A 13,638-nucleotide genomic window follows, 5' to 3' on the forward strand; every position below is an offset into this window, starting at 1 on the left:
AAAATTGCTGCTTCTTTTTCTGTGGCTTTAGACTTCTCATTAAGGAAACTAAATTAGGTAATCTGTTATTAGAGTTACAACCATGTATCAGATTGTTGGCATGTTAGCATTATAAATGGTCAAGTCCCATAACCAGCAGTGGGATAGAAAAATCTAATAGTATAAATATAGTTCTTACCTGTACTCAACAGTTGATTAAAATGCACATATTAATCATTTATATCTTGAGTTTCTAAATAGCTTCTCCATTATTTGCATAGGTAATGAATTTGCATAGGTAATGAATGAATGTAAGACTGTATAAAATTGTGCAAAAATATATTTGAGTAAAGTATTATATTTCCAAATTAATCAAATAAAGGTTTAGAAAATTAGATAATTGGCAACATACATTTTTAATCTGACATCTAAACTCTTGGATTTTTCTATAATTTTTGGCCTAGTTTTAAACTAATATTTCGGTCTGAAAACTTTTCCAACTTCTATCTATTACAGGCAGTAAGCACAGACCCCATCCCTGTTAAATTACACTACGACAAATCACATGATCAAGTCTGGGTGCTAAGCTGGGGTACCATGGAAAAGACTTCTCCAACACTACAGGTAAGTACATTTCAGTGTATTTGAGAAAATAATGATCTTTAAACCTTTCAATATCTAATTGGACACATAACCATTTAACGATGATATTCTTCCACCTAGATCTTCACAGTAAGGGAAAAAAATGTTGATTCTCAAGTACCTTTTTGCTTGGAAAATATTTTAGTTCAGACGTTCCAAACATTAGATTTACATGCAAAAAGAATAACCTAAAGCTGAAGCTATTAAGAAAAAAATATTATGATTTACGTTTCCTACCTCCCTCGAATTTTCATGAGAATTTTCTTGTTTCCATCTGTTTTAAATGGGGCCTGGAGGGTGGGTCCTGTGAGATAGAGACCAGGAGAGTTAGACAGAGTCTCAAAGCAGGTCCCCAGTGTTCTCCAAACACATAGTACTTTACTATCTGAGTGCAGGTTCACTTCTAATTGGGAATATGTACTGTCATTTTTGTGAAATTTGCTTATGTTTTGAAATTGTTTACATGAGAAATTGACAGATAGAGGTATATATACATATATACACATTTTGACAGTGACTATCTGTAGAGTTGATGAGAAACTTCCCACACATTGTCCAGCCATCTAAAAACAGGTTCTTTTTCTCTGAATGTCTAATAAAAATTATGCTAATAAGATTTAGTGAATTTTTAAAATACTTGGTGGGTGGAAGTGAAAGGTTAGTTTCACAACTGAAAATATAAAATAAAATGTAAGGACTGAGAATTACTCTTAAAATACGACATACAACAAGACTTATTTACATGAAGAGAGTGTGTGTGTATTTATGTGTGTATAAGACGGGTAGATGATAAATAGGTGATAGATAGATAGATATATAGATCATAGATGATAGACAGACTGACAGGAAACACAGGGTCTCTGGATCAGAGAACAGACTGTTTCTTACCCATGCAGCCTGTTAGTATTTATTCTCTGGCCCCAACCCCTATGGGGTGATGTGGTGAGAGGCTAGTGTCACCCTTCATGACCAGCACAGTCCTACTGCAGGAGGAGCCTGGAATCATGTGTCTCTAAGTTATTTTAGGCTGCTGGCACCTCAACCCACCGTCTCATGTGAGAGAGAAGAGATTATTAGTCTGGAAAGCATGCAAATCTTCTCCAGGGAGAGGAGGGGAAGGTCAGTACCCTGGCACCTCAGTAATTGGCTCAGAGGAATTAAGTCTCTAAATCTCTCAGGAGAAATACTCTGTTTCTAGCTTCCAAAGGCATTTTTGCTGCACGATCATCCTTTAACCAAGGTGGCGTGCTTTTTGCTCAGAAAGACTTGACTCTGCGGAAACGTCAAGATATTTATGGATAATCGTCTCCCAACAGGATTACCAGAAAATATCTTCGAGAGAAATGGGATTTGAGATTTGTTTGAAAGGGGAACAGATTTTCCTCTGGAGAAATTGAACTGAAACCAAAAACATGGTCAAGCTCTCATTTTTGCTAGAGTGTCCCTGTGCCATGATGGTGAAAGATTAGACTGGAAAGAGAGATTGACGCCAGGTCTTGAGGGCTAGGAAGTAACTTTTTAGCCCTAATGTGTTATATCTTATAATGGGACCCTCTCACCCTTGAAGGTGCAAAACATTTTATCAAGGATCTGAAAGCCCTCCTTTGTGTTTTCCTGTTGAGTATAATTAAATCTGTACATCTTTGTTGATTATGAAAGCAATATGTTTTATTTTCTGTGACATTTATAATTAATTAATTAATACCCATAAACTGTCATAATTTTAGGTATTTAAGACAGTGATTTTCCATCTAGTGTTCTCAGATGAAGTCTGAATATTTATCATAGTATGTTTTTCTTTTTAAAGAGCACTTATGTCTTATGAAAGCTTAAGAAATTCTGTAAAAATCTAAAACTCATTAGTCTGTCATCTGCACAGTTTTGGAACCTGTATGTAATGTCTTGTAAACGCACAACAATTAGAAAAGAAAATATCCCCAGGAAACAACTTGGAATAAAGTCCTTGCGTTCTTCCATTGGCCAGGAAGTAGGACCCAGCCAGATGGGGTGACGGTGGGAGGTGGTAGCTCTGGGTTTGCAGCAGGCATCACATAAAGACAGGCCAGCAGCAGGATGCTGTTAGAAATGAGTTCAGAATTGTTGCAAGATTGGGCTTATTGATTGAGGTACATCACAGATCAATCTGTGTCCTTCAGTGAGCTCAGTCCTGAACCTGGCAATTCGCCACTCCCTGCTCAATTCCAGCAACGAGAAGGACCTCAACCCATCAAAGTCCAGACTGAGGGGAACTGGGGAAGTGGCTTTGTATTTTTTACAACCTAGGACGGTGCCAAGCGCAGAAGAGAGGTCCAGTTAATCTGCCTTCAGTGGCGTGAAATATTTTTGCGTCATTAAGTTTGGGATGCAATACACACCTTACAGTGTTGTTTAAGTGTTACCTGGCCCATAGCAAGCTCTCAGTAAGTATTATTATTGCTGCTGTCAGTCTAAGTATTATTATTAATTTCAAATACACGTACATGCAGCTTGAGAATTATGTACCTCTATACAATCTAAAGGGAAGAAAATTTGGGGAGTTCCATTGTTATTACCCCTGTTGAGTTTTATTAAAGTCTTATAGGCATAATTATGAATGGCTAAAATCCAGTGAGGACTTTCTCACTGTTACTCATTAATAAAATAGGTAGAGTACGTTTAAAGCGTTATCACATACTTTGGTTCTCTCTTCCTCTGGGCACATGGTGGGGGGGGGCTTCTTTTGGTTGGGTGAGGCCATATGATTAGTTTTGGCAAAAGAGGTCTTTCATAAATGGAAACATTCAAGGTAGCTGCTCTTTCCGCATGGAAATCAGAATTAAAAACGCTAAAAACAATAGATATCCTACCAAAGCCCTCTAGGAAAGTAAGAGGTATGAAACAAAAGTCTTTATTATTAAAAAATAAAGAAGTAAGTAGTAAAGAAGTAAAGATTTGTTTCTGCTTTGTTTTGGTTTGTGACTATAACATGACTGAGCCTTTCTTGACTATTATAATAATTACTCTATTTTCTTGAACTTGGCAATTCCCAATGTAACTCAATGAAATTATGCTCATTGCAATAAACAAAAATTAACTTTTTAGGGTAAAAAAAAATCTAAAACTAAAAATGCTATCTCCTTCTGTCCTAAAAACCAAAGGAAGACACTCAGTTTTGAGGGAAGATAGTCTATTTAACTTAGGCAGTCAAAAGTTTAAGAAGTTTGATTTGGTGCCCATATGTAGAAAGGATTTAAAAGGGGTAAAATAAAGGCAGGAAAATACTTTAAAAAGCTAACACAGAACAATGGTTGTGCAGCAGGGACAATAGGACAGCTGTGAAGGTATGAGAAATCAGAAGAAAGAACTGATAGAATTTCATGCAAAATGGGATATAAGGGATAAAAGAGCTTAAATGTAGTGTTCTTTTCTTTAATGAACTATGAAAGTTTTAAAAACCAATTAATGACGAATAGTTAGAAGAGACCTCTTTGATTAAAACTTATTCAACTTTATCATTTTCAATTTATAAAATGGAAATTTTTAAAATATGTAAATCTATTCTAAGATTTCTAAGAGCAAAAATATTTCTAATGATATATTTTAGAGTTTTCTGTCCTATGTTTACAACTCTGTTGTATAGGAGGGAGAGGGTTTTTTTTTAATATATCATTTATTCCTCAATCAAGTTGTGAAGGATGGATGGAAGGACGGAAGGAAAGAAGGAAGAAAGGGGGAGAGAGAGGAAGAGAAGGAGGGCAGAAGGAAGAAAGAAAAGAAAGCCAGCATCTCATTTACGTCATGTGTACGCTTGCTTTCATATCTCTTATTATAGCAATAACATTTTTATAATGCAGAAGTTACCTATATGTATATTATTTTATCTTTTAGGCAGAAATTGTTCAAGAAAAAGATGTTTCCCATTTTTTTTCTTTTAGAAACTTTTACACTGAAAATAAGCAAACGCAGAATTGCAATTTGCTTAACAATGTACTAATTTTGGGGTTGAAAACAAAGAGCCTATGCAAACAACCGCCAGAGATTTATTTCATCTCTGATCCCATTAAGGGCCTGCACGGCCAAGATCTAAATGTGGTGCTGTGTTTAGGTGATAACCCTGGCCAGCGGGGACGCGCCACATCACACCATCCACACCCAGCCCGTGGGAAAGCAGTTCGACCGAGCGGACGACTTCTTCATCCCCACCGCCTCCCTCCTCATCACCCACGTGAGGTGAGTGCGCGGACGAGCATTGGCTTGTAGATTTCTCTCTAATCTTGGTAGAAAGCCACGGGAAATCACCAACAGAAAAATTCAGTTATACCACAGATACACACATAATTGTTCTGGAGCTCTGTCTCATCTGCTTGATGAACTTTTATTGAGCAACATTAGTGATGAATTTCCTGTCTTCTCTTCCCTTTTATGTGTAATTGAGAAGTGAATCTATAAAGGTATGCTTGCATTCTTAAATCAATCTACGGTTAATATTTTGGCAAATTGCTCTTAAGGTCTTCGGATTAGGCTTTTGCAAAATGTTCGAACTTGGCCTGAGTTCCTTTCAGAGAAGAGGGCCACTCACATCAACATCTATTCAACATGTTATAAGAACATTCTTGTATTGTTTTGCCCATATAGAAATGAATATAACATTGTATCAGGGCGTATAGTAAGTTGAAATGAAATGTGTGAGGTCTGCACTTTGAGAAAATGTGTGGGCGTGTTATATCTCTCTGTGTGTTCACAAGAGGTAAAAAATAATAACTCCTAATGACATCACTCTAAAGGTTCACAGAAGTGGTTTAAATACTTAACAGGGAGAGACTTTGGATATTCACAATTTCTAATACTATGTCTCTTGATACTTTATTTAAGTATTTAAAGTATTGCTTAGCAATGTTAGTGAATCTGAACCAAACAAATATTTTATTCTCTATTTCAAGGGAATTTGGATGGGAGGAAACTGCTTCAGATATGTTATATGAGCCATTATTTGGTTCTTGTGTATATTTGTTTCTCTTGAATTAACGTGAAAATTTTCTTGTCTAAAAGTTGGAGTTGTAAGAATTCTGAAAGAGTGAAAAATTCAACTTGTAAAAATAAAAACGGAAATTCATAAATTAGAACTGGGGCTCACAGTCAAGTTATGATATAGAAACTTCGGACAGCCAAGTATATGTTTTCAAAGAGTTTAATATATTTGTCAAGCAACTGATTATTATTTTCAGAATACCTATTATGTGCTCAGCAATGAAGTGATTAAAAATTATAATATACTGTCACAGTGTTTTTATGGAAAATAAGTAGAACTTACTGAAAATGAAGCATATTTGAAAAGTATTTGCATTTACGTTAAAGTAATAATCTTTAGGTCTGAGTGCAAGAGTTAAGAGACTGAAGAAATCAGCAGAGAAACTGAAAATGGCCCCTCTTGAGGTGATATCTAAAAAATATATAATGTTCTTATACTTATCTGTTGGGGATAAAATTTTATTTAATTGACATTGAGTGATATGTTTAATAAATATCTTTTTGTTATTTTCAAGTTACTGATAAATTATTACTGGTAAATAATTTAATATGTAACATTTGCTTTTATTTATCTCATTCTCCTATTCCCTATTTACTGTATTTAATATACTGTTATCAACTTTGCTTATTTTTTTTTAACTGCACTGTTAACACAATTCTTTGGGTCAAAACTCCTGTATCTATGACACATACGGTCAATAGTGTACCATCTGGGGTATGTCTTTTCCCCTGTAACAAGTATATTGGATCATTAAGGTAAGTTCGCTACTAGAGGCAGGAGTTCAACTTTGTCTGGATGCAGTGAGTACCATGTGGGATTCTGGGCTTGTATGTATTGTATAATATGCTGTCAGAACATAACATCTCTTGAGGGTCGAAATGATTACTGCAGAGCTGAAGTTGGAGATAATAATAATTAGAGGAACATGCAAATAATGTGAACACATATAAGGCAAAATTTTATTTCAGTTATTTCTATATATTGTGAGAAACACTGAAAAGTATGCTTGAGGATATTTTTAAATGTCTTCATTTCTTTTAGGGATATAGAGTCAAATGCATAGGTGTTTTGCCAATACTTGTCAGAATCCTATATTAAGTTATAGCAATTCTACCAACATATAGAGTCCCATTTTAATGAATGTGAATGATCATCATAAATCCTATTTCACAGTAATTATCCCGACTGCTAAAGTGAAAAGTAAGAGTAAAAATTAGCACGTGTTTCCAAAACGAAACTGTTAAATGTGAAAAGTATTTTTAACATAATGGGGATCTTTTCCACATCAGGAAAACCTGAAGGATAGATATGGTCTTTTCTCTTACCAATTCATGGAACATTTTTTCCTACCTAAATGTGGCTTGTGTCCTGAGGTTGCTCTTTTTAAGAATTGTCTTTAACAGAATTTGAGACTGTTTTCTGACTGTTGTGTTGAGTGTATATTCCAGGCCAGGCAGAAGGTCTGACACATAATATGCATTTAATTAATATTAGTTTTCTTCCTCTGACCCCTCATCACACTAATCTGCATTTCTCTCAGATTGCTACTCTCTCATTTCAAATAATTTATATCTCCTGTGTCTGAAAAACTTCTGGGCACGAGTCAGGATTTTATATCCTTAGTGCCTCAAAACTGGTAGGCACTTAATTCATGTTTCTCACAAGAATGGAAATAAAAAAGGAAGTGTTACACTCTTTCCTAAACCAGACTACATAGTATTGAGGGAAGAAGGTATTTCTTATGTACCTGATTTCTCAGCGTCTAACACAAGATCTGACAGGCCGCCAGCACGGCATCAAGCACACAGGAATGGTGTGTATGGAAGCAGTAAATAGGAAGAAGGTCTTACATCTCCCGTCAGACAGATCTCAGCCTGAATGCCCCAGCAGCACCATTTGCTGTTGGCAAATGTGACTTAAGTCAGCTTACTTCATTTCTTTCTAGGGACTGCAGTAACATAATGTTTGAAAATTAAGCTGCCCATAATAGTAGTGTCGAAACTACTCATAATCTACACTGGAGGAAGGGCTACCCTGCAATTAGCTACAGTTTTGCTAAAAGTTTTCTTTTTTCTCTGCTTGGTTTCTTTTTTTTTTTTTTTTCCTGTTATCTATAATTTTCAGGTTTGTTTAGTCTGTAATGTAAATCAAAACTGAAGAATTTAAGAGAAACAAAATTACTTCACATCTATACTAAAAGATAAACTTGTAGCTTAAAAAAACCAATCATTATTTGGATTTTATTTTTAAATCATTATTTTAAAATAATGTGAATCATTATTTCACTTTTTAAGACAGTTTGAAGTTCTCAGCACTGTAGAAATTCTTCAGAGCCTAATGTAGGTACCTTTCTGAGTGTCCTGAGAAATTTGAATTTCAGGAGATTAATTTTCACTTTAAAAATGCCTGAGAATGTTGGCCTGGTACCACCCATTCATTCAGCCCCTCAGCTGAATTCCATCCCATTCCACCTGACACAGTCCAGGCCACATACCATTATTTCTATTTTATACTATAGCATAAGAGCTTATTAATGAAAATAACTTCTTTGGGTTTTATTGTTATTTACACATTCCTTCTCTTTAGACAACAGAAGATTACCTGAGCCCTAGGCTGAGCTCAGCCAGACACACCAATGCAACCTAAGTTTGGTCTAAATCAAAATGGTCTCTAAAGTGTTGAGCTCTGGCTAATGAACCGAGCTGGCGTCCTTGTCTCTTTCTTGAATATGAACGCTTGCCCAGAGATGGTGCACAAAAACTCGAGACCAGCATGCAACCATTCTTTAAGCCTGGTGTCTATTAGCTCCAACTGTGAATCCAGGTTAGTTTAAACTAAACTTCCTGGAAGATGAGAGAGGGTATATTACACTCCTGTCTCCCCCATAGTTCCTGAGCTTCTGAAAGGGACTGATTAATACTTACTGACTCAGAGTTCATTTTTAAAAGGTTATTAAAACTCCATATTAGATATTTTTAATATATCTGAGTGTGAGTTGGCTAATCCACCCCCTAAATATTTAGAGAAAATATAAATTACTTGAAATTTAGTTAATAACACAAATGGTTTTCTGATGCTTATTGAAATACAGTGATTTAAATCACTGTACAATTATATGCCTTATTGCTTTTAAGTAAGAATAAAACATTTTATATCTTACGTTTTTTTAACTAAAATAAGTCATTGAATATGTAATAACTGATGCACTTTTCACATTAATAACTCGTGCATCCAGTTAACTGGCAATGTATCCTAAACGGACATTTTTCAGACTGGCAGTTAAGAGAAAATTTTCTTGAAAAAATCTTAAATTTCAACAAGTCATTAATGAACCATGAATCATAGTTCTAAAGTTGAAGAGATTATGCATTACAAAAGGAGTGTTTTATAATGACCTGAGAAATATTAATTTCTTATATGAAGAATTTTAATTTATAATTTTATCTTCTTCTGTGTACAAAAATATCCAGATAGGTAAGATTAAAAGAGACTATTAAAAATAAAAATGCATGTGTAATTCTCAGAAGAGTCAATGATATCTATTTAATGCCATAGAAATTGAAATAATTCATTATCTTTTTAATCAGAAGTGCTCTACAAATGTAAAGCAACATGTTTCATTATTTTACTCATAATTTGAATCCAAAGAATTAAGTTATTATATCATTACATGTACATAGATATATTTGAATAATATTATAGTTCTACTACTCTTAAAATTTTTATGATATGGCCAGTGCATGTAATTTAATGGGTTTTGTTATCAATTTTTTAATTAGCCAGAAATTAAAAAATAATTTAAAAATAAGTTTATTTTTTTCAGAAAAATGGTTGTGTTACAATGGTTGGGTTAAAGATCAAATCTCAAAAAGAACGGACATTTACCAATTGATTGTGTTTTATTTTTGGCACCATTTTGAAGAGAGAAAAATTTAAATGTCAGTTTCTTGTAATATACGTAAAGATTACAACTTTCTGTGCAGGTGCTACTAGAATTTGCCTATAAGAAGTGGAAAACAATAGGTTTGGCAGTAATTTTTCATGTTACCATATTTCTTTTTAATTTTTGTATGAAGATTGGAGCGGTGAGGAAAATCGACAGAATAGGAAGAGAAACATGGGTAGCAGGTAGTCAAGCAATGAGTGAAGAAACAATTCCACTGGATCTCCCTCGAAAAATCTTAGATAATTCTCCCACAAGTGGTTTATTTTTGGTAGTAGGGGGGCTGAAAGCGAGAACTAGAAGGAGGCAATGTGGTTCAGAGCAGGGAAATTTGACAAAGCTTAGTGCAAGACACTAAGAAGGCCACGAAGTAATGCTCAACAAATCCAAAAGTTAGCAGAAGTTTTTCTTAGAGGTTTCGAGTTGTCATGAATAAAAATAGCTGAAAGGAAAGAAAAAATATTACCGTCAAGATATTTTTACCTAAATACAAGGGCATAGCTAACATTTGGACTAGTTAGGGCTATAAATAGAAATTCCTTAAAATTTTCACTGACTAGAACAATACCTTTGATACAATTGAAAACAGGTGTCAGTTGATGTAAAAAGATGTATTTACAGTCTGACCCTCGTAGCATCTGTAAATCACACCTCTCCCATCTCTTGCCCACTTTCAAATTGGAGTGCAACTGGAGTTTAATCTCATCCAGTTCAAGCAGGTCAGTGTAAATTGGCACAGAGGATGCTTATAGTAAATACAAGAAGGCAATCATTTCTGATTTACTACCTACCCCAGGACTAGTTCTATATATAGAAAGGGAAGATAGCAACTTAGGTAACATTATTGCTATCCGAGATGTTTTGAAAGGCTTGCCTACCCTTGAAATCACCCCCGACACCACATTTGATCTTATTGTCTGGAATTTCCAACTACTTCTCCTGTTCCTTTGGGTTACATTTCTTTAGAAATCTACCTTTAAAGTACTCCTTTTTCTTGAGAGGAAAATGGAGCAGTTGGGAAAATGATATTTTTATTATTGTCATTTTTCTTTAGGGGTGATTGGTTGACTGCATAGTGTCTTAAAAGTAATGGTTATAGTTGGGATGGTGTGCGTGTGTGTGTTTCAATCAGTGATTACAGGATAAACAATAAGATGAATAGAGTGTATCTGTAAATCACAGTGTGACAGGGAGACCTTGAAAGCAACAGGCACTTCTATAAAAATCTGAAAATGTCAGTTTCCACGCTCTGATTTCTTCTGAACTTGACTTGCTAACCAAAACAAACAAATAAGCAAACAAATAATGTTCCAAGAGTTTCTTCCTGATATACTCCTCTCTTCCCTAGCACATACGCTGAGGTGAAGTTGGTTCCAGTGAATGTCTCAGATTGGATAGTTCAGGAATCTTATGGAAAGTGGACCTCAGTGTCATTCTTCAATGTGGGTGGGCTGGAAAACACGAAGGTGGTAACTGGAGTCACTCTTTTAGGACCCTCAAATGTCGATGAGTGATTGCAATCAAATACGGCAGTAAGTGGCTAAGGGATTATCCAGGGTCAGATCTGCCATAATCCCTGCACAGCCAATGGCTATGTTGCCACTCAAGGGGCGAAGAAAGAGGAAATAACACATAGCGGGCACCGTGGTAGTCTGGAGAGAGGTCTCTAGCACTCCTTTTTCTTTATAAGTTATAGTAAGAAAATGATTAAGAAGGGATTGGGTTTGATATATGTTTCCTTAAAGCTTCTCTAAGGGAAAAAATAAACATTCTGTGAAAGTGAAAGTGAGTAAAGTATATCATTCTCCCTCATAATTTATCAAATCTGTTAAAGCAAAATTACATATATGGCTGGCCATATATCAAGACAACTCTACACTTGTGACTTGATTCATGGACAGGCCAGGTGGATGAAGCACTAAAATTATCTGGTTACACTGAAGCCCAAACACATCAGAAATTGAAAATATGAGTTGTTTCACGTCTTTTTAGGAAAAGTACATTATCAGGATGATGAGCAGCAATTAAAATTGTTTCCAAAAAAAAAAAAAAATTGTTTCCAAACATGGTTCCTAGATAACGATCTGGCAACGTCACAATTCAGTGAGATTCAATTATTTTTTTTGCTCCCTTCATGCTTATATGCCAATTCCTACCACAGAGAAATAAACTAACAAACAAATAGGGTTTAAATATCCCAGGAGTTGGAACTTTTTCTATCTAGCTATGCTCTTAAATAGTGAATATCTGAAGCACGTATAAATCCTGAAACCATGACCTTCGCTTTTCCAGTTTCTCTGAGCTTCTTCCTTCCCTCTCCACTCTACGAAAACACAAACTCTAGACTGTCAGGACCTCTCAGTTCCCTAAATTCTCAGAGCCTAGTGCACTATCTTAAAAAACAAGACAGTCATAGATTGTTTATTAAAGAAGTTATATACTTTTAAGAGTGTGTATGCACATGCATATGCAATTCATCGTCGGCAAACCCTCCACCATTCTTACAAGGATGCAAAGCTTCTTCTACATAACACGTGCTAACTTTCTTCATCTTATTTCTAAAGAAGTAAACACGTTATACTTTTCAAGCTTTGACCTGTCATGCCATTCTTCTTTTTTCATTATGGTTACTGGATTTGCTTTTATCTTAAGCAGTACTTCCCACCTTCTTTAGCATATTGGTACAGCCCACACATGGAGTGTAAAATGCTTAGACAGAGAATCACCGACTGCTTGTAGCCTAGTGTTGTGTGTGTGTGTTCAGTTTGTTATCTTCATTATTTCTTGAGTTAGAGAATCTCGTCTGATTCCCCACTTGGTCTCTGCCCAGTATTAACAGGCTCTATATGAGCCTAGTAAGGAAAGAGCCCAGAGTGGATGAATCAAGTATGCTAGCCCCTCTTTTGACAGAATGTTCACTTGGTCAGATTACTATCCCATATTAGCTATGTAATATTTTTATTGTATGGGAAATAAGGGTGGATTTAAAAGCAAGCTGTGTTTGAAATATGAGGATTTCATTATTTTTTAAAAAATAAAAAGTTTGTACAGGTATTATTAGTAGACTCCAAGCTCTAGGATTTAATAAAAGCCTCTAACTAGATTCATTCTATGGCATTCCTCACTGAAGAAATCAATGGAGCACTGATAACATGTAATTTAGAAACACTCTACATTGCAGATCTGCCTCCTGAGTTTTATTATGCAAAGTAAAATAGCTCTTGCTTCTGCCCTCAGAGGTCCTTAAGCTAACTCACCGAAGTGTTCAGTAAAACACAGGGCAGCCTTCTCCTTAGGAGACAGCTGTGGTGTATACATAGCACATTTCCACATACTTTTTTCCCCTCTTGTCACATATGATTTGGGATTTTGCTGGAAATGGTAAATCAAACTTATTTTACCCTAAACGAGTAAACAATATGACCGCCTAAATTACTTGGGTTTTTCTGTTTAGTAGTAAAAACAGACTAAGATAACAATTAAGTTGCATGAAGAAATACATCAAAAGTTATACACTACTAAAACATTGTTATACACTACTACAATGCACTACTTCACAAGAGGTGGGCAGAGCTCATCCTGAGAACTTAAAGAATTTCTTATGTGAATCTAATGTGCACATTGCCAGGACCTATTTCATATGTATATGCAATAGATTACGCTGCGATATTTTGAACCAAGCAGATAAAGCAATATTAGTTCTCATAAAATGTGTGTAGAAAACAATAATGCATATTGAGCTTTCTAATTCTTTCTATTTTTAAGTGGATATATTATTTTTCTGTTGGAGGAAGAAGATATTTTTTACCATAGCATTTAATTTTATGAATTCATGAAGTTTTCTTGAAGAAATGTTTTATTAAAATGTTAAAATTTTAAATACAAGTATCATACCAAAGAAACCTCCCTTTTGAATGAACGACTCCTACTGTAGCTCTACAAAGCAACGCTATTAAATAAATAATTTTATCTTTGAGAACACATATGTAAATTAAGGATAGAAGTCAGTAGAACATTTCAGGAAGTTTCTGTGAATGTGGCTAAAATGCTCATTTCATATATACAT

At 35.0% G+C, this 13,638-nt stretch overlaps 1 protein-coding gene across 4 annotated transcripts in view; it reads left to right on the forward strand.

Annotated features, from left to right (window-relative positions):
• FSTL5 (follistatin like 5) overlaps nucleotides 1-13,638 on the forward strand; it is a 670,505-nt gene that overhangs the window by 622,673 nt on the left and 34,194 nt on the right. For all 4 annotated transcript variants that reach the window (XM_030865721.3, XM_060299861.2, XM_030865720.3 and 1 more), the window contains 2 exons: nucleotides 496-603; nucleotides 4,706-4,830. In XM_030865721.3, the coding sequence (XP_030721581.1) occupies nucleotides 496-603; nucleotides 4,706-4,830 (233 nt within the window). The remainder of the gene's footprint in view (nucleotides 1-495; nucleotides 604-4,705; nucleotides 4,831-13,638) is intronic.

This window comes from Globicephala melas, chromosome 5 (genome assembly GCF_963455315.2).
Source record: "Globicephala melas chromosome 5, mGloMel1.2, whole genome shotgun sequence".
Taxonomy (NCBI): Eukaryota; Metazoa; Chordata; class Mammalia; order Artiodactyla; family Delphinidae; genus Globicephala; species Globicephala melas.